A 22,281-nucleotide genomic window follows, 5' to 3' on the forward strand; every position below is an offset into this window, starting at 1 on the left:
CCCAGCTTTGGGTGCAGATGGAGACAGGAAGCAAAATTTTCTTTTTAATGTAAGTTCACTGAAGCTGTCTTCAGACACACCAGAAGAGAGCATCAGATCTCATCACAGATGATTGTGAATCCCCATGTGGTTAATGGGATTTGAACTCAGGACCTCTGGAAGAGCAGCTAGTGCTCCCAACTACTGACCCATCTTTCCAGTTCTCAGAGATACTTTTAAGGGTCACATGTTTACACTATTATGTCATCGGCAAATAGCGATACTTTGACTTCTTCCTTTCAAATTTGTATCCCCTTAAACCCCTTTAGTTGTCTTATTGCTCTAGTTAGAACTTCAAGGGCTACATATGGAGAGAGTGGACAGCCTTGTCTTGTTCCTGATTTTAGTGGAATTGCCCCACCCCCTTTTTTTTACTTTCTCTCCATTTAAGTTGATATTGAAAGTGGGCTTACTGTAAAATAGCTTTATTATATTGAGTTATATTCTTTGTATCCCTGATTCCCCCAAGACTTTTATCATGAAGGAGTGTAGGATTTTTGTCAAATGCCTTTTTTGAATCTAATGAGATGATCGTGTAGGTTTATCTTTCAGTTTGTTTATATAGTAGGTTATATTTATTGATTTTCATATGTTGAACCTTCCCTGTGTCTCTGAAATGAAACCTATTTGATCATGGTAAATGATCTTTTTTATGTGTTCTTAGATTTGGCTTAAACACATTTATTGAGAACTTTTGTATCTATGCTCATAATGGAAATTAGTAGGTGTGGTAGTCTGAATTTGCTTGGGGAAAAGGTGGGGCCTTGTTGAAGTAGGTGTGTGTCACTGTGGAGGTAGGTAATAAGATCCTCTGCCTAGCTGGCTGAGGGACAATTTTCTCCTGGTAACCCTCGGATCAAGATGTAGAACTCTTAGCTCTGACTGCACCATGCCTGCTTGGATACTGCCATACTCCCACCTTGATGATAATGTACTGAACTTCTGAACCTGTAAGCCAGTTCCAATTAAATGTTCTTTTATAATAGTTGTCTTGGTCTTGGTGTCTTTTCACAGCAATGGGAACCCTAACTAAGGCAGCCTGTATTTCCCTTATTTTGCTGTTGTTGGGTCTTGGGCATCAAAGTAACTATGTCCTTGTAAAGTGAATTGGATACTGTCCCTCCTGCTTCTATTTTGTGGAATAATTTAAGGTATATTGCCCATAATACTTTGAAAGTCTTGTAGAATTCTGTACTAAAACCATATGTTTTGGTTTGGTTCTGTTTGGGAGAGTTATCAACATTGTTTCTATTGGTCTGTTAAAATTGCCTCTCTGATCTTGATTTAATTTTTGTCAGTGGTAGTTATCATGGAAATTATCCATTTCTTTTAGACTTTCTAATTTGATAGAATATGGGATTTTAAAGTATGTCCTTATGAATTCCTAGATTTCCTCCATGTCTGTTGTTTTGACCCCCTTTAATTTCTAATTTCATTAATTTGCGTATTTGCTCTGCATTGTAGTTTATTTAAATATGGGTTTGTCTATCTTATTGATATTTTTCAAAGAACCAACTCTTTGTTTCATTGATTCTTTGTAAATATTATTTTTGCTTCTGTTTAAATTATTATAGCCCTGAGATTGATTATTTCTTGCCATCTACTCTTCTTGGGTTTGATTACTTCTTTTTGTTCTAGATTTTTCAGGTGTGTTGTGAGGTTGCTAGTATGAGATCTGTCCCTTTTTTAAAGTAGGTGCTTAGTGTTGTAAGTTTTCTCTTATTCATTGTGTCCCATAAGTTTGGATATGCCATGTGTTCATTTATTTTGGATTCTAGGAAATTTTTAATTTCTTTCTTAACTTATGTTGATCCATTTTTCATTTAGTCTAAGGGTTGTTCAGTTTCCATGAGTTTGACAGCTTTCTGGTGTTTCTCTTTTTGACAATCCAGCTTTAAATTGTGATGCTCTGATAAGATGCAGGGAATTATTTGGATTTTCTTGTAACTGTTGAGGCTTGTTTTGTGACCAAATGCGTAGACAATTTTGGTGAAAGTTCCAGGAGGGGCAGAGAGGAAGGTATTTTTTTTGTGTTTGAGTGACATGTTCTACAATTATCTGTTAGGTCCATTTGCTTTATAATCTGTTAGCTCTAATATTTATTTATTTATTGTCTGGATGACCTGTCGATTGGTGAGAGTAGGGTATTGAAGTCTCCCATTATCAATGTGAGGGTTGATATGTGATTTAAGCTGTAGTAGTGTTACTCTTACAAACTTGAGTAATTTTGTATTTGGGACATAGATGTTAAGAAATAGAATGTCCTCTCCATGGATTTTTTTTCCTTTAGTGAGTATATTGTTTCTTCCTCTATGTCTTCTGATTACTGTTGATGTCAATTTTGTGAGATATTAAAATGATTATACCAGCTTGCTTTTTAGGTTCTTTTGCTTAGAATATCTTTTTCTAACATTTTCCCCTGAGGTTATGTTTATTCTTGATGTTAAGGTGTGTTTTTTGGATGCAGCAGCAGGATGGATCCTCTTTTCACACCCATTCTGTTAGTGTGTGTGTTTTTATTGGGGAACTGACACCATTAATGTTGAGAAATATCAGTTCAAAGTTTTTGTTGATTCCTACTACTTTACTGTTGTTGTTGTTGTTGTTGGTGGTGGTGGTAGTGGTGATGGTGATGGTGGTGGTGGTGGTGGTGGTGGTGTGTGTGTGTGTGTGTGTGTGTGTGTGTGTGTCCTCTCTTTTGATTTGCTGCTCTGGGATTATTTATTCCTTGTGTTTTCATGGGTGTGGTTAACCTCTTGGGTTGGATTTTTCTTCCAACGCCTTCTATAGGCCTAGATTGTTGTTCATACATATTGTTTAAATTTGGTTTTACCATGGAATGTCTTATTTTCTCCATCTATTGTCATTGAAACTTTGCTGGGTATAGTAGTATCTTAGGGTTACTGTTGCTATGATGAAACACCATGAGCAAAGCAAGTTGGGAAGAAACTTTATTTTGCCTACATTTTCATATCACTGTTCATCATTGAAGGAATTCAGGACAAAAACTCAAGCAAGATAGGAACTTAGAGGCAAGAACTGATAGAAACATTATGGAGGGGTACTGCTTTCTGGCCTGCTTATCATGGCTTCCTCAGCCTGCTTTTTTATAGAACTCAGAACCAAGATTCCAAGGTTGGCAACACCCACAGTGTGTTGGACCCTTCCCCATCAATCACTAAGAAAATGACTTCAATGAACCTTATAGAAATCTTTTATTGGTTACATAGCCCTTGGTTCTTCCCAATGGTTAATGGTGCAGATATGCTCTCTCTTTTCCCACCTTCTCTCAGAACGTGGATTCAGAGCTATTTAAACCTGTCTTTGAATTGCAAGCTTTATGACATTCAAATAAAAATCCATATTTACTTTTGCATTTTCTGAGTTTGGATTGATTGGCAATCTCCAACCAGATTTCATTTTAAAAGAATGTAAGAATAGAATGGAAACTGCATTCATCACAAGACTGTGAAAATCTCATGATGCACATTTTGAGCTATAGGCATGCTGTAACTATGTAATTGTTCTGGATTTTCCATAAGCCTGAGATTAACACAAGCTCACACATCCAGGCAGCAGATGTTGGTGTGCCTAGAGGCTCCAGATGCTGGATATTTCCATTCTATTTACACATTCTATTTATGTATATACTCTGAAGATAGTGGAATCCCATTAGACCATAGCAAAGAAAATTTGGTTTTCTAAACAACTGAAAAGGAAAGTAGAATTTAAGCAAACAGACTAAGAATTATTTGCATTGATAAGGCAAGAACTAAGAAATACCTGTTATTTAATAGTTATTATAATTAGTATAATAAGATTCATGATAATGAAGGTAAGCAATCCAATTTGCAGGCATATTACCTGCTTAGAGGTATTCTGAAATGACTGAAAGCCATTTTCAAGCTTATATAAATGAAAAATTAATAAGCAAGAATGGTTTTTAAACTAGCAAGATTTGAAATATCAAGTGCAAAGCTATTATTTTTAAATAATATTAATACTGAGCAGGCTGTTCATTTTAACCATCCAGCTAATTCAGATAGAGTACATATTTGAAGTAAGTTTGGTGCTAATTTACGTGAACTTGGATTAGCTATTTGGTATTCAACATGTTATGTTCTACAGAATCCATGGAACTTTGTGTTTAAAAAACTTGACTTTATCCCTATGTCACATTTAAATAATAACAATTCTTAAAATCACAGCTTGGTGGTGAATGTTTGTAATCACAGTACTGGAGAGAGAGACAGAGGAATCCAGCCAGGATCAGAGCCCAGCCTGGGCTACACAGCGAGGCCATGTGTAAAATCAAACACAGCAACAGAGTGATACATGCCTTAATCCCAATACTGGAGAAGGAGGTGGATCTGTGCAAGTTTGAGGCCAGAATGTTCTACATAGCAAGTTCCAGAGAATCCTGGATTATGTGAGGTGTCTAAAAATAAACAAACAAACAAAAATACAAGCTAAAGTCTGCTCAACTAACAGGGCACTAAGGAAAAAAAGCTCGTCTCATGGAGAACTTTTGGAAGTCTGAGAAAATTGTGGCTTGAAACAGCGTGTTCTCTTTTGTTTCTATAGTGTTTAAAACAGGTTTTTGTTTTTTGTTGTTTTACAAAACATCTTTAAAATATTTTCCCTGACACTTGTTAAAATAGATAATGGGTTTATTTTAATTTGGAATACAGACAAAAAGCTGGAGATTTATAGTGTATAATCTGAGGGTGTCAAGGTGTAGAATCCTACCAAGAATCAGGGCATGGGGAGTTTATTGCTAAGGTAATTTAATAGCGTTCTTAACTGGAGAAAGTCTGGGTTATTAGCCATCAAGAGAGGGGCAAGGCTGAAATTTCTGTTAAAGTCAGCAGGATTCTTGCAAGAACTACCCTTGATCTTAGCTAAAAGGCCGAGAAGTGATCCTTGCAAGAACTAAATGTTAAATATAGGGCCAAAAAAAAAAGAACGCCTAATCAAAAAAAAAAAAAAAAAAAAAAAAAAAAAAAAAAAAAAAACAACTTCAGAAGAGCATCCTGAATAAAGACTTGTTAAGAACAGTCTGCCAACACTAAACTGGTTATTCTCTTCTATTACCCTGTGCCTCCATTCCCTCCATTCCTTTAGCTTAAAAAAAAAAATCTTGGAAACTCTAGAGCGCGTTGGGGGAATGCCCAGAGTACAGTGGAAAAGAGCACGAACTACATTTCCCATAAGTAAACACGGGGCGGGGACTCAGCTATTCCTCCCCAAATCCCAAGCCTTGCGTCTGCGCACAAAGTGTTAAAAGGGCTGTGCAGGGAAGCGTGGGCGGTGACGAGCCTGTGTGTGAGAGTTTGTGTGTGTGTGAGTGAGCGTGTGGAGGAGGAGGCGGAGGAAAACGAGAGACCATAGACTTCCACCTCGGCCTAGAGCGTCCTTTAAAGTGTTGGGGAGAGGCGGGCGGGGACCACCCACAACTGGCCGCTGGCGGTATCATGGCGTCCCGGAACCCCCCTCCCCAAGGTGAGCAGCCAGGGCCCGAAGTAGTCTCTGGGACGCTGCCCACAGCTCTGGACCTTTTATTCCTACGGTGTTTCCCCCTTCCCCTCCTCCAGTGTTTTTGGGGCTCGGTGGCTGCACAGCCCCTTTGAGAGACCCCTCCGAACCAGATGTCTCCTTTTCCTCTTTGCAGTACTTAGCTCGCTCACCCACACCTAACCAAGGCTAGACCCTGCCCTGCCCCCACCTCATGCCCTTCTCCATCTTGCAACTGTAAGGGGGTTGGCGGATTGATTTCCATTTGGTCGGTTGCATTTTGGTCCTGCTCTGATATCCTCTTGCTGGGTTCCTGACCTTTCTTTTCTTGGGAGGAACAACCCCTCTCCCCCTTTTCCCACGGGTGGAAATGCACCCTGCCCTGACCTTATTCAGATTGGGCGGGTCACCGCCCACTGCTTTGTATTTCAACTGGCCTCTGGCTCTGTGTCCCGGTGCCATAGGAAAGGAAATGGGGATGCTGTTGCTAGACCCTTTATACTTGAGGCCCCAGTCTCAGGGATCGAGTTAGTCACGCTCGTTCGCTTACATCTGGGCATTTTTTAGTTGTAGGCCAGACATAACAGTGAGTCGTCCCACAGGTTTTATGAAAACAAATTGTGAGCCGTTTCTGACTGTAGATTGATCCAATTTTTTTTCCCATTTTGTATTTTTAAAGACTATGAGAGCGATGACGAGTCTTACGAAGTGTTGGATTTAACTGAGTATGCAAGAAGACACCACTGGTGGAATCGTGTATTTGGCCACAGTTCCGGACCTATGGTAGAAAAATACTCAGTAGCTACCCAGATAGTAATGGGTGGCGTGACTGGCTGGTGAGAACATCTTTTTTTTTTTGTTAAATTTCAGTGGGAACTTGGCTACTGTCCTTTTGTAAATAGCCTAGCCTCCATAAATCTTCAATGGCTCGCCACTGTTAATTCCAGAAGAGCACAACTTTGGGTCTTTCCCCTGATCTAATTGGTTGCATCAACCTTCAGAAACTCCTTGTTGGATTTTGATGAATTCCCTCAGTCAAAGGCCCACCATAGTTCCATTTTCCACCCTCTATCCTTCCTTTATCCTTCCTTTAATTCATTATCAAATTTCCAACTTGAGCAAGTTAATTATAAGTAAGTTGTTATTTGCTATTCAGTGCCAACAATTGGAAAAAAGCATAAGAATTCCTACTGCAAAACTGGCTTCAAGGATTCTCAGCTCTGTACACAGAAGCATTAATGCTCTGTAAAAATTATTCACGATGATGCAGCAGATTCTATTTTTTGTGGATGCACTAGTTCTGATTATGATAGTGCTTTGGAGAAGATCTGAGATTGCTTTTGTGTTAGAATTAATGAAATGATTACTTGTTATTCAATAACGTGGAGTACAATAAGGAGGGGTTATTACCATTAACTAAGCAACAACTCATGTAAACACATGTTTACACTGTTTTTACCATGTATTTTAATTCTATTATTTTTGGAATAAAATATTAACCAGATAACAAGGGGCAGAAACAGGTCATTATTTTGAAAAATGTTGATGACTCTTTTTGAAGCGACAGTACTTAAGTTGTAAGCAGTTTTTTCTTTACATTTTAAGGTAAATTCACCTGTTAATTAAAATATTTACATGCTTCCTTTTGGGATGGGTAAATGACATTTCTTCGTGTGTGTTTTTCATGCACCTTGGAATAATGATGTTCCCTATGCCTTCTTGTAAATGCCATTTTATAATTTATAGCAAACAAAAAAAATCATTCTGAAGATTCCATGGAGCACAGGCACAGTATTGATACTGTTTCATTGAAAAATCATGCAGTTAGAACAGAAGTTTTTGCTGAGGGCCTTGGTCACTCAGAGTTCACTGTAGGATGACTACAGCTCTGCTCCCTTTAAATGCATTTATAATTTGGTGCCAGAGGTGATTGGTTAGTGAGAGTCATGGCCAAAAGCCCAGTGCTACAAGATTCTTTTAAAAAAAATGAGAAATGGGATTCTCAGATTGTTGCACATTTTCTTCTTGTAGACCAAACCTGGTAAGAAGGCCCATAATTACCAGGTTTTCTTGAAGAGTCTAATGGCAGAGCGGAAGTTAGTAGATCCATCTTAGTGACTAGTACACAGCTTGTGTAGCGTTCAACCTGCGATTTAATGGAGACTTCACTATTTGCTTCTTTTTTCTTTTTCTGAGCCCTTATTACTGACTCCTGTATAAGAAACATATTCTTAATAACAACAACAATAATATAATTATTATTATTATTATTGTTATTGTTATTATTATTCATTTGGATTATCAGTATCAGCCAACTATTCAACCCAGGATCTATATAACACTTTGTGGGTGTTTGTTTTTTTACATCCATCTATTTGTGTTCAGGGCACAGATGTGTCCCCAGTATATATGTGGCGATCAGGGGATCAGGGGACAACTTGAAGGAGTCTAATCTCTCTACCATGTGGATTTTGGGGATCAAACTTCAGGTCTTCAGGCTTAGTAGCAAGAGCTTTTACCTGCTCAGCCATCTTTATGACCTGATCTGTATAATAGGACACTTGTATTCAGGTGGCTTGTTATTGTTTTTGTCTCGTGTGGGGACAGATTCAGGACTTTGCAAGCACTCTACCTCTAAGTGATATTGCCAGCTACATAGGTGATTTGTTGTAATGACTTGGACTGTAGTATAGATTCAGTGTAGAAAATATTTGAAATCTCAGGATATAACATTAATGTGATATTGTGTCATTAAAGAGGAACTATTAATAGACATAAACCTAACTTAACACTTGAAACCAATTCAAGACATGAAGAATAGCCTAAGGAGATTGTATTTAGCCATAGGTTTTTGATAATAAGAAATGAAAACTAGTGTGAGAATAAGTGGTTGCTAGGAGACCTGGAGGACCTGAATACTGATTCAGCTGTTAGAGAGTGACCCAGAAGCAAGGCTATGGAATCCCAACATTACAATATGAAGGTAATGATGCCCTTAAGAGTGCAGAGGAAGGGTGGAAGGATAGCTCAGCAAGTAGGCTTGATGCCAAGCCTGGTGACCTGAGTTCTATCCACAGGTCCTACATGGTGGAGAGAACCAACTCGTTGGACATGTATGAATGTTTAGACATACCACACTAAATAAAAAGTAATAATAAAAAGTAGAAAGGAGAAAACATAATAATATTTTCAAGATAAGGTATTTGAAGTTGAGGATGGGAGTCTGAGATGAACGTGACCTGGCAAATGGGGCGTAGTACTATCACATAGAAACTGGGACCTCAGAAGCAGCTATTTGGGCTATGTTTGTGTTCCTGTGACATGACTTATGTTGAATTAAGGGCCTACTGTGCGCCAGTATAACCTCATCTTACTTAATTACATCAACAGTGACCTGATTTTCAATTACAGTCCCATTTCAATTACAGGACACTAATTTGGTGGGAACACCAATTCAGGGTATGAGGCTAGGATTAGAAATCTGGGATTCTTTTGTGCAACTTGGATGTGGAATAGTAAAGGGACCATGAATGTGCTCAAGAGGAATAGGCTGACATTCCAATGTTAGAGGAGAGAAAACAAGCTTAACACAGAAAATCAACACTAGGTAAGGAAGCTAAGAGAAATGTGGGCAATGTAATCATCAAAGTGGAATGGCACAAGAGGCAGGAAGTTTTTCCTAGGCAGGAACTGGGGAAATAAATAACTCAAATAAAGATTATGATGCATTTAAAACTACCTGGGTTATAGCAGATTTGGGTAGAGTGAGGGTTGCCCTGGTGTTAGGAACACCTTGACTGCATTAAGCAAAGCAAACAAGTGACTTACTGTGGGAAATTTTAGCTTACACAAATGTAGGATTATAGTGGATTCAAGTACTCATGATTGGTTTCAATAGCTGCTCTTTTGATTTTCCTTTTAAGTCTTCCTCTTCTCTCCTTTCCTCACTATGCAGCAAATTTCAGACATTTTTACAGTGTGCATTTTTAATGACCCTATATGACTGAAGAAAAACAATGTTTCTGAGCAACCATAGGACACTATCAAAAGAAATGGGAAGACATTAAGCTTTTATTAGGAAAGCAATAAAATGTAGAAGAAATTTAGAACATCAGTGATTGTTCTCATCCTTGTTATTTCTGTCATTAAAGGTGTGCAGGATTTTTATTCCAAAAGGTTGGAAAACTTGCTGCAACTGCAGTAGGTGGTGGTTTTCTTCTTCTACAGGTATGTCCCGCCTTTATATATTTACTTCTCCTTGGACACAGCAGAGAATGTTAACTTTACCCATTTCGTTCCTGGTCATTTTAATAAAAGGTCTAATTTTTCTTTTAGGCATTAGTATATAGAAAAAGCATAATGAGTTTTGAAAGCTTGCATCTGTCAGTGAAGAAAAAATATTTCTAGATTCTCTAATGTACACAGTGTAATGTGATGTTAACTGTTTAAAAAGATGACTGAGTCTGGTGTGGTTGCATACATCATAATCCCAGCTACTCTACTCAGGAGGCTGAGGGAGGAGAACCACAAGTCCAAAGCAAGATATAATCTTCAAGCCAAACTAAACAGATTTGGAGGTGGAGCTTAGTAGTTGAGCCTTTGAATCCAGTATCCTAGGATTATGGATGTGTGCAACCATTGCTGGTTCATAGATCACTCTGTGCATGCATCATAATGGCTTTTCCATGAGCTAATGACTAGTTATGTCAAAGGCTGAGCAACTAGCAACATTTCCAACAACTTCTTTAAACTGAAGAACCAGAGGCATGTGTGGTGGTTTAGACCTGAAATCCCACACTCCAAAGGCTGAGAGAGGTTAAGACAGATGAATATAGAAATCAAGCCAGCCTTGGCCTACCAGTTATATACTGAGACAGTATGGGGGAAAGACGAGAAAGAAAGACGACAGAAAGAAAGGAAGAAGCAGAAAGTGCAAAATTAAGTTTAAAAATATCCATAATCCTATCTACAGTCCTATTTCTGAGACAGGTGGATTAAAATTTTAATTTTGTATATCCTCTTTTAGGGGTAAAATCCTTTGCTATTAGAGACTGTTTATGAGAATATTATCTACCATTAATGTCTATTTGATATGTATTTTCCTTAAAATAGAATTTCCTAAAGAAGATCAAATACAGTAAATCTCAAAATTGAAAATTTCTGGGAATAAATGTTAGCAGTTTTAAAGGTGCAGAGAACTGTCACTTATACCAGATTTAAGAAGTGATTGCTATTCGTAGCAACCAAAATCTGACTTTAGTACCTAAGCCATGGATCCTGTAATAACCAACATAGTTATTTTAAGTGCAAAGAGATATTTATATGAATTAAGCACTGGTGTAAATGGTTTCCTAGCTAGCTATTTTAAGACTGTATTTTCTATTATTAACAATATTAAGAGTAATATTTCTTGTGCTAGAAGTAAAACTGTATGATTAATTTCTAAATTTGGTTTTTTGGATGCATGTTTGTATTTATACAGGAGAGAATTTTACTTAGGCTGATTTGGATTGCACTTGTATAGAATGATACAGATGATATGATAAATATGATAGATTTAAGTCTGTCAGTATTTTGAAACTGAGTTGTCATTTCTAGTCTAGTGCAAAGGGCACTAGACTAAAACCGTTGACAGAATTGAGTTGTGTTTGTTTTCATCTGTTGTTGCATGTTTACCTCTTAGAAGTCTATTTCAGTCGTTCACTATTCACTGTTCAGATCCACATTTTATCACTGGTACTTCCTTCTTTTCTTAGCCTGGTATTTTTGAAGTCTAAGGCAGAAGGGCACAGGTCCTGTCGTTGTCAAATCACTTTCACCCACAGATATAATTAGCCTTGAAAACACAGTAGGAGGAAAATGAAAGAAAAACTAGAGAAAGAAACTGCTTTTAAGCTAATTAATTGCTTCATATGCTTAGGCCTGATCCCATATTTCATAACATTTGCTTATAATTAAAGATAAGTATTAGTTTGGGTTAAGACTTAAAGCTTTGCTAGTTACAATCTTAAATGTTTTTCAGTAGATAAATATCTTTAACTTCTCACAGAGCCTCCTTTTCCCTGACATAATTGACCAATGTTTGATCTTTCAGCTGCAAGAGAGTTCACTATTGGCTTCACATTATAGAATAGTCACTGTTAATTTTGAGTCATCCTGTTCTATCCCCAACTGAATGCTTTCTGTCCCTCCCCCATGCTCTCTGGCCCCATCTTGAGTATTATTTCATAGTTGTGTACCTACGGTTAAGTGAACTTCTTGAATTCATGTTATTTTTTTAATTGAAAATGCATACAATACATTCTGATCAGGGTTCCCCCTCTCCCATTTCCTCCAAGATCTTCCCAGCTCCACACCACCCAACTCCCTACCTTCTTTCTTTCTTCAGAAAACAAATAGGCAAATAAAACAAAACCCAGAATAAAAATGAACAGATAGATTTTCTTTTAAAGGCAGAAAAAGCAACAGAAACACTGAGGTTTAGACCTTTATTTCCATTCCAGTAAGGCATTTGGGACTTTTTCTTTTGATGTATTCCTATTATCTGAATCTTCTCTTGTAGGAATATGCCTGCTTAGTGTTCTGGAGACAGCCATCTCTGCCTCGTCTGTCCTGCTAGTTTTCTAGACCTTGTGTACACTGCTTCTCAGGGGATTTCCCTTTCAGTACCATTCTGACTGTTGCCTTTGCTTTGTCTTGGTTTCCTGTTTTCAAGGGACATGTCTTCTTCCCATTGTTAGATCTTCAAGTAACTTGTGGAGAAAATAAGCATGGGTGTAATTTTTGAGATTTTTGCACATGTGAAATTTTTCATCCCCCTCCCCGTTAGAGTAATAATTTAGCTGGGTTTAGATATTGCTGCATTGTCTTCCCAATTCAGTGCAGTTGTTTAAAGTTTCAAGCTGTTCTAATGCCTGACCATTTGTATGCAGACCTCCCTCCCCTGACCTCCCAGCAAATGCTTAGCAGATTTCTTTGTGTGTGTTTGTGTTCTGGTTTGTCACATTGTAGTCCTTGCTGTGGGCCCACTGTTACCCCCTTTCATCTCAAGCATTTTTTTGCTATTAGATAAGAAGTTCCTGCTCTTTGTTTATTTTCAGCGCTGCCTGGCCCACCAGTGTGTTTCCTATGATATGGATCTCCTAGACTGACTGTCTAATTTTCATAGCTTCCTTCCTGATTTTTTACTTCTCTCTTTTTGGTTTACTGTCTGGGAAATATTTTCAACTTCATTTTCTAGCTGAGTTTTTCATTTCTACTTTTTATGTCTATTAATTTATTGGTACTGAGAGTTCAACTCGGTCCTTTTGCGTACTAGGCAAGCATTCTACCAGTGCGGTACATGTAATCCCTATGACATATTTATGATTATTTAAAGAGATTCAGAGGTAGACTGTGTTTATATAAAATTGACCCCCCAGAATCCCATTTCCATTACAGAGTAGAACACTAGCATTGGTGGAAACCACTTTAACTGCTTGTCTTGTAGCACATGAAGGTAGGGAGAACTTGTGTGGTTTGATGCCTTCTCTAATTTGAATCGAAAACAATTGGTTCTTAAAAGCTCCCACAGAGGCTTGACTTACCAGGGTGGGGGGGGGGGATACCCAGGGAGAGCCCAGCCCTTTAAAGGAGAAGGAGATAGGGGGAAGGATTATGGGAGAGGGTGACCAGGAAAAGGGGGGGGAGCAGTGAGTGAGCTGAAAGGTGAATTTTTTAATAAAAGAATAACTATTAAACTCAAAAAAAAAAAAAAGACTGACGGGACTGAAATGTTTTAAATTGCCAGGTGCTAGTTTGAAGTAATTGCCTTTATTGGCTACAGGTCTTGAGTGTTGGTTCAAATGGTCTGTCATGCATGACGTTCTTCGTTTCTATACAGAATGTTTATCTACCAGTTTATTTTTTTCAGTGTTACAGACAACACTGCAGGGATAGCTGTCTGTTTGCAGTACTGGAGACTGAGCCCAGGACCTCATGTGTGCCCAGGAAACCCTCTCCCACTGAACTATAACCCAGACCCTTAATTAACCATCCAGTTTCATCTTTCACATTCCTCTGAGACAAAACAAACATATTAAAGCCTTTTCATTATCAAATGCTTCTAGTAAGTATACATCCATTGCATTTCCATGTCAGTACTAGGGATTAAAATCAAGCTTCATCCTGCATATAGCAGACCCTTTACCTACTGAGCCATTTCCCCAGCATGCCTGCCTGCCTGCCTGCCTGCCTGCCTTTTGATTTATTTCCTTCTTTCCTTCTTTCCTTCTTTCCTTCTTTCCTTCCTTCCTTCCTCCCTTCCTTCCATCCATCCATCCATCAATTTTTCCTTTCCTTTCCTCCTAATCCCTCCCCTTTCCTCCCTCCCTCCCTCCCTCTTTTCTTCCCTCTTTTCCTGGTCTTTTTCTATGGTATTAGGGGTCAAACACAGGGCCTTGTTCATACTTAGGCAAATGCTTTACCTCTGAGCTATATTTTCAGCTCTTGTTTTGTTTTAAAACCTCTCCCTACAGCTTTTGCTTCCCTACTTTTTGTTTTTGGTTGGTGTTTTGGTTGTTTTCTTTCACATGTTAAAAATTAAACTTGCGGGCTGGGGATTTAGCTCAGTGGTAGAGCGCTTGCCTAGGAAGCGCAAGGCCCTGGGTTCGGTCCCCAGCTCCGAAAAAAAGAACCAAAAAAAAAAAAAAATTAAACTTGCTAGACAAGTAGCCAATCACTAAACTGCAGCCCCAGTCCCTTGTCTAAGTGTGCCCCTCCCCTTCCTAGCTTGTTTTACTCTTCTGTTTTCAAATTAAAAATCTTCTGTCCTCTGTGTCTGATGATCCTTGGTTGTTCATGTCTAAGAACTAGGCACTAAAATTTGATGAAACTCTAAATCCTTAATGGATTTTATTTTGGGAAAATCTAACTAGTCTAAGAAAAAATTTCTGAAGATCTGAAATTGGGAGTTGGAGAGTCTGTCTTCCAAGTGGAGCAACCAGTTGGATCACTTATGGTGAGGCTGACAAACAGGAAGCCCCATATACCAGATTACAGCTTCCAAGCAGAAATGAATCTTTGTTTGAAAGCTTGGTGCTATTTTTAACATGTAATTTTTTTTTATTGTTGTGGTTCTGGGGATCTAACCCAGGATGTCCTATATGCCAGACAAGAACTATACCACTGAGCTATAAATTCAACTCCTTATATTTAATGGGGAAACTTTTATTCTAATAAAGCTTCTTTACCCAATGTCATTAAATATTGAGTGTTGTAGGAACGTCAAATACAGTTCAAAAGTGGTCATTATTGTTTCACTTTTCTGCAGTCTGCTAGTTTGCATTTCTTTATAGTTATATAAATAAGTTAGAAGTGAACAAACAAAATAATCACAGGAGGTAGATGGAAGGAGGGACCTGGGAGGGAGAGAAGAGGGGGAAGGAGAAAAGGTGGGGCAGAAACAGGTATTGGAAGGGACAGGAGAGAAGTACAGAGAATCAGGAAATTGAATAGAAACATGTAGTGGTAAGGGATGGAGAACTGGGGGTAACTACTAGAAAGTCCCAGACTCCAGAGAATCAAGAGGCTCCCAGGAACCCATGTCGATGACTTTAGCTGAAATACCCAACAAAGGTGAGATAGAACCTGTAGAGACAACCTCCAGTACATAGGCAGTTGAGGGATGGGGCCACCCACATATCTCAAAATTTTTAACCCAGAAATGTTCCTGTCCAAAGGAAAGACATGGACAAAGAATGGAACAGAGACTGAAGGAAAGGCTGTCCAGAGACTGCCCCGTTTGGGGGAAGGTGGCGGGGGATCCATCCCATCTGCAGATACCAAACCCCTACACTATTGCTGATACCAAGAAGTGCTTGCTGACAGGAGCCTGATATAGCTGTCTCCTGAGAGGCTCTGCCAGATCCTGACCAATACAGATGCAGATGCTCTAAGCCAACCAGCAGACTGATCACAGGAACCCCAATGGAAGAGGTAGGGAAAGGACTGAAGGAGCTGAAGGGGATTGCAACCCCATAGGAAGAATAACATCAGCTGGCTGGACCACCCAGTGCTTCCAGGGACTAGACCACCAACCAAGCAGTATACAGGGAGGGACCCATGGCTCCAGGTACATATGGCCTTATCTGACATCAGTGGGAGAGAAGGGAGGCTTGATGCCCCAGGGAAGGGGGATGCTAGAGGGGGAGTAGGTTAATGGGTGGAGGAGCACCCTCATAGAGGCAAAGAGGAGGGAAGAGTGGGAGTGGGATGGGGGTTGTGGAAGGCTAATCGGGAAGGGGGGATATCATTTGAAATGTAAATGAATAAAATGACTAATTTTAAAAAAGGCTAGGGGGAAAAAAGAAGTGAACAAAAGTAAATTGAGTCCTGGATGATCAGTTCTGATGAGGTACTTACCTGTTAGGTTAGATGTACTTGACTCTCACTGGGAACACATAATTCATCCTTGATCATTGCACTGAAACATGTTGCTCACTTTCAACTGTTCCCCTTCAGTTTGACCGGGTTTCTGTCTCAGGGAAGATAGTCATGAACTTCTCAAGGAAATCTCAATCTAGTCTGCTTACTTTGTTGAGTGTTCTTTGAAACAGGTTTGTTAGCACAGTTTGGAGACTTAGTATTTATTCGTGGTCTTTATTATCATTTACCCAGTGTTTCTCACTCATCTTCTTGCATGATATTATTTGTTACAGAGATTCACGGTTTCTGCCAAACATATATAATCATATGATCATGGCCAAGCTGGATGGCTGTCTATGGTGTAGTGAGAGGGCAGGAAAAGGGCTAGGTGACTTGGAGGTGTTAGAGAGGAGGACCCCAGAGAGACATTGATGTACTAATTGTCTCAAAACTTCTCATCTCCCTGCAACTGTGTTATACTCTACTTCAGTGTGCGTTAACATGGAGAGCATTTTGACTATTCTAACCATTAACTAAAGCCATGCACATGCATAGAATCTTTGCATTTCAATAAAAAGATATGTTGAAATTCAACATCCAGTTAAATTCTGTAAAGATTTCAAAGTAATCAGCTAGTTTGAGTACTTCCTAAGGCAACTTTTTGTTTTGTATATATAAAGGCTCCTTTAAAGTTCGTTGTCACCTCTATGCCTATGATCCAAATCACTGTGTCACGTTCTACCAGAAAAGTTTTCATACGCCATTCAATTTGATCACTTCTCTGGCTGAGGCTGGAGTCTGACAGGTACCTGGTGAGTGAGTATAGGAAGAGCTGCAAATAAAGTCTGCTGTGGAGTCAGTCACAGAGAAAATATGAAATCAGATGTTTTTGTTATTTGAAATACTTTGTATGTGGTTAGAAGCCTATAAAGAATATATCAAGTGGATAGAAGTGACTTATAGCAGTATATATAGTTTAATTATTTACTTTTTGTGAATGCTTATTTATATTCGTATTTTACTTACACTGGTTACATCTCACTATTGTTCCTGTTCCAGTTTTGCCAGTGGCCCAGTAGCTTCATATAAGGGTTCTTTTTTTTAAAGACACCATTTTTTTGTTTTGTTTTTTAAAGATCTATTTAATGTATATGAGTACACTGTCACTGTCTTCAGACACACCGGTAGAGGGTATCAGATTCCATTACAGATGGTTGTGAGCTACCATGTGATTGGTAGGAATTGAACTCAGAACCTCTGGAAGAGCAGTCAGTGCTCTTAACCTCTGAGTCATCCCTCCAGCCCCCCATATAAGGGTTCTGAAAATGAATTAGCATTTAGCTATAGTTTTATAAATGGGGTTAATTGTCTGAAATTTATTATGGAAAGCAATTACTATAAAGTTTTTAAATAAAAACAGAAACCCATCATTTCCCCCCTCCCCTTTCCTACCTCCAATTCTATGTACTCTGTTCTCAAAATTCATGGTCTCCTTCCCTTTGTTACTATTACATATAGGTATAAATGCACACATTGACTGTTGTATATGGTTTCGGGGATGACAACTTGAACCAGATAACCAATTAGAGGCTCTATCCTGGGGTTGACTAATTTTCCCTATTTCAGTAGTCATTGATTGCCTGTAGTTCATTGACTTTCTCTTCTATTATAGGTGTATATTGGTATTCTCATTGTTCAGATCCTCTTCAAGCAGGTATTTCATGGGTGTAGCTTGCCTGCCATTTGTAGGAGACAAGATCTTACAGCAAATTTCCTGGTCCCTGCCTCTTATATTCTCCCCTTTTATTCTGAGATATTCTATGAGCCTTAGGTGCAGGGGTTGTGTTATAGATGTGTCCCTCAAGTCTGAGTTGTGTTTTGCAATGGTATCCATCTGCTGCAAAGCAAAACTGCTTTGATTTATGGGTAAAAGCTACACTTATCTGGGTATCAAGATAAGAATTTAGAAGATAGGAATTATGTTGATTTAGTAAAATAGCAGTACTAGGCTCAGCTCTAAGGTCCATGATTTCACTGTTTCTTTGTGCTTGGCTAGGTTTCCAGTAAGTACCAGACATAATTTTCCTCCTCTTGAACAGGCCTTAAGTCCAAATAGCTATCTGTTGGTTACTACCAAGATATGAGTGTCACTATTGAGCCTTTGCGGATATCTTCTCTGCTGGTAATTGTTGTGATTAATAGGTATAGCAGTTGGATAAGACTGTTGGTTGCTGGGGTTGGGGATTTAGCTCAGCGGTAGAGCGCTTGCCTAGCGAGCGCAAGGCCCTGGGTTCGGTCTCCAGCTCCGAAAAAGAAAAAAAAAAGAGAGACTGTTGGTTGCTTTTTTCCCTTGGCATTTTGTATAGCACCTTCTGGTACTATGAGAGCTAGTCCTCAGGGAGAAAGCTTCCAGATCATGTCTAGCTCAGATCCTCCAAGTTCTCTGTTTAAGGTGTGTGATATGCACAGCAATGTATGCTTGCTTTCAACCTCTGGGAGATTACCAGGGGCAATAGCAATAGCCTATATTATTTTGAGAGTCTCTTGGACTCCTGAGCAACTCAAGATGGCATTTTTCATTAGTTTTCATTCAATAGTTAGTGGCTCTTGTGGGTAGTATTGTCAGCCCAAGTCGCATAACTTTATGTGTGTGTGTATATACATATATGTATACATAAACAGTAATGTGCATTATATGTTATTCTAGGTAAATAAAAAAATAATACGATCCCTTATGGCTTTTTCAAACATCCTTAGTGCAATATTCTTCCTTCTCATGCTCCTTGTTCTGTATTGACCTCCCTCCTCCCTCCCCAGTTAAGCCTCATTCCCCATTTCCCCCTTTCCCCTTTCTATCAGTTAAATCCTGCTATTCCCATCTCTAGCACACCCTACACCTTTGGACCCCATTTTCTTTCCTGATTTCTGTGGTTAGCCCAGGTTATATACTCAAATCTGAAGATTTGGAGCCAGGAACCATGTAGATGAGAGAGAACGTCGCGCGTGTGGTGTTGCTCTTTCTGGGTCTGGGCTACCTCATTCAGTAAAATGTTTTCTAGTTCTCTCTGTTTACCTGGAAATGGTTTCATTTTTCTTTACCACTAAATAGGAAGCATTCCATGGTATACATGTACCACATTTTCGTTACCCACTCATCAGTTGTAGGACTTTTAACTTGTTTCCATCTCCTAGCTATTGTGAACAAAGGAGCAATGAACACGGATAGCTGAGCACTATCTGTGGAGTCCATTGGGCATTCGCCAAGGAGTAGTGTATTTGATGGGATTACTTTTAGCTTCTTTTTTTTTTTTTTTTTGAATTCTCCACACTGATATATATCCAAATGGACTACATCAGTTTGCAGTCCCGACAACAGTGAATGGAGGTTCCCTTGCCCCCACACGCTCTTCTTAAATTAAATAGATTCAGAGCTAGTGAAGTGCCTTTATCAGGCTACTTTAGATTTCTTTAATAACTGTCAACTGATTGCTTTCTGATTGCCAGTTTAGCTAGTTCACGTCTGTTTAATTAAAAGGTGTTTTTTATTAGTCATACATTTTAGATAATCTGTCTTTTTAGCTGACTCCCTATTCTAAAAGGTAGGATGAAAGCTGTTATAATAGTTCTAATACAGCCTTTTGAGTCTTTCCCACCCTGTACCATATTTTTCTTAACCCTGTGTTCACTGCATCTAAGGAACTAGTTAGTTACTGTATTAAAACTCTGCATTTCTAACGCACCAGAGCAATCCTAAGGAGAGTGGGAACATTGGTGAGTCAATAACAGTTTCTTACTTAGAAGCTCCAGGAATTCCTGCAAAACGACATGGCCTTCTACTTCTGGGCTAATAGTAATTCTCATTGCCTGCTTACAGGTTGCCAGTCACAGTGGCTATGTGCAGATCGACTGGAAGAGAGTTGAAAAAGATGTAAACAAAGCAAAAAGACAGATTAAGAAGCGAGCAAATAAGGCAGCACCTGAAATCAACAATATAATTGAAGAAGTAAGACAATGAGAAATTTGCCTTCTGTTTTTTGGTAGTAGGTTTCAGTAGAAAATATGATTGGAGATTGCATTATTTTAATGATGTTTGAGCCAAGCATGGTAGCTCATACCTATAATCCTAGAACTTAGGAGACTGAATCATGAATTAGAGACTAGCTTATTACCCTCAGCTACAAAATAAAACTGTGTTTCAAGAAAGCAAATGAGACAAAAAAAATGTCAAACAAATAAAAAAAAAAGAAAAATAGTTGGGAATGTTATTTATTTTGAATTCAATAAATAAGAGGTTCTTTTAAATTTGCCTTTTTATTGTTGTTAAATCGTATATAAGTAGACAATTCAGAGGGGCACCATGTACATGCATGCTTCTGCACAGTCATTACCACTATCCATTTGCATAACTTAAAAAATAATTTTATTAAATACTCTTTCCCCAAATTTCCCCTCCACTAACCTCCATTCATTTTTGGGATTGTCAGTTAATTAGAGTGTATGTAAGTAGAATTGTACATTTGTCCTTTTGTTATCCTGTTTCATTCAAAGTAATATATAATCTAGTTAATATATATTGATATCTATTCAATATAATATCTGTAGCATAATTACAAGTCTTTTTATTGATGCTTTGGTTTTCAGGCAACAGACTTTATCAAGCAGAACATTGTGATATCCAGCGGCTTCGTGGGAGGCTTTTTGCTAGGCCTGGCATCTTAAGGACTTGGAGACTCCATGGTAGTGAATCCAACAGTGAGAGGAAGACTGTGGCAGCAGGGTGATCTCTCAATGGCTACCAAAGTCTCCAGAGAAAGGAACAGCCAGCTGGACAATTGCAAATGCAACAGCTTAGCACTTTGCCACCTGAAGCTTAACAAGCTAGTATCTGCTGTAAGACAACCTATGTGGCGTGTAACCAATTGTATTCTTAGCAAATCATGGATTTTTGCAAATTTTTAAATTTGCATTTGTTTAGAAACTAGCCTCTGATTATCAGCACTGGATATATTGGAGACAGAAAAAGTTCATATGTGTACTGTCCAATGAAATATTACCCTGTCTTCTTTTCAAAGTTCTTTGTGTTTTACTGTCTAGTACCAATAATTAAAAATTGTCTTATAGCTTCAATATTATGGCTGACTTTTTTTAAAAGATGCATTTGCAATAATGAAGAATTGTTTTACCCCTTTGTGGAAAGTAACAGTAGAATTATTAAGATATTAATTCTTCTGATGTATCAATCTTTAGGTTTATTCCCCCTTCTGCTTCTTACTTTGCCTATGTGTAATCTTTACATTAAAGAAGGCTTTCGTAAAGAAATACTTCATGCCTAAAACACTTTCCCCTTCTCTAATATCTACAGATTTTAAGATGTTTCCTTCAACGTTCTAGTTTTTCAGATTTGTTTGATTTATTTATCCCTGATAGCTTAGATAGAACTAATTTGGGAGTATGTTATTAGTTGGGACATTGATATGCTTTATTAATTTCAGATGCATCTCATTTTTTATTTCTAAAAATCCTAATTCTTTTTTTTTGGCCTCTTCATCAAAAGGTACAAGCTATGAATTTATTGTCTGAAGAACTGTGATTTTCTGTGTAGTTATAAAATTATAGCTTAAATATAATTGCTTCCTTGATTATGTTATGTAAGCACTAGGGCTCTCACACATTGCTAGTGTTATGCTACTTGAATACTAGGTCAGTTTACTTTGTTTCTCTGGGCCAGCCTCACACTTATTCCGAGCATCTCTTTTCCAAAGACAGCTTTCAGTATTGTTATTGTTGTTCACAGAATTCTAGGTTATCCCCGGGGAGAACAGCAGAACAGTATAGGTTAGAATCTTCAGACTGAAAATATTGTAGCTATTCAGACTATGTCTCTATCATAGGAAGCTCCCATTGTATATTCTGTGTCTTGTAAATGTGTCATTTCATATTTTTGATATTGGTTATAAGCTGTGTGTGTTGTGCTGTCTTGAACTTCTTTAAACTCAAGTGTGTGATTGAATTTGAGTTTCTTTTATTCTCATTAGTGCCTCATATAGAATGCTAAATAAAACTCAGTTTCTTAATATGAAGTGATTGTACTTATAAATGTTATTCTCTTTTGAGCTTTTCTCCATTTTTAACTGACTAAACCTTTTGTTGCTATAAAACTAAAAAGAGGAAATATCATGATTGTGTTCAGGTCACGTCAGTAGAACCATCATAGCTGTGACCCTGCTTCTGAGCAGCACACCTGGATGCTACTGTGCAGCAAGGCAGGCCATTTCAAGGAGCTCCAGTGTTTTTATTTTTAAGATTGTTATAGTATCTGTTCTT

The 22,281-nt window shown here is 38.3% G+C and overlaps 1 protein-coding gene across 1 annotated transcript; it reads left to right on the forward strand.

Annotated features, from left to right (window-relative positions):
* Nucleotides 1-5,380: 5,380 nt before the first annotated feature.
* Fundc1 (FUN14 domain containing 1) lies at nucleotides 5,381-22,037 on the forward strand. Its single transcript, NM_001025027.1, has 5 exons — nucleotides 5,381-5,541; nucleotides 6,233-6,389; nucleotides 9,705-9,780; nucleotides 19,832-19,960; nucleotides 20,599-22,037. The coding sequence occupies exons 1-5, from the start codon at nucleotides 5,514-5,516 to the stop codon at nucleotides 20,674-20,676; spliced, it is 468 nt and encodes a 155-aa protein (NP_001020198.1). The 5' UTR covers nucleotides 5,381-5,513; the 3' UTR covers nucleotides 20,677-22,037.
* Nucleotides 22,038-22,281: the final 244 nt, after the last annotated feature.

This window comes from Rattus norvegicus, chromosome X (assembly GCF_036323735.1).
Source record: "Rattus norvegicus strain BN/NHsdMcwi chromosome X, GRCr8, whole genome shotgun sequence".
Classification (NCBI taxonomy): domain Eukaryota; kingdom Metazoa; phylum Chordata; class Mammalia; order Rodentia; family Muridae; genus Rattus; species Rattus norvegicus.

Bases quoted from the DNA above. Each gene is read 5' to 3' on its own strand.
- Fundc1 (NM_001025027.1), top strand. From the start codon at position 5,514: ATGGCGTCCCGGAACCCCCCTCCCCAAG. The intron at 6,390-9,704 runs GTGAGAACATCT...CTGTCATTAAAG, and splicing joins ATGGGTGGCGTGACTGGCTG to GTGTGCAGGATTTTTATTCC. The intron at 19,961-20,598 runs GTAAGACAATGA...TTTGGTTTTCAG, and splicing joins TCAACAATATAATTGAAGAA to GCAACAGACTTTATCAAGCA.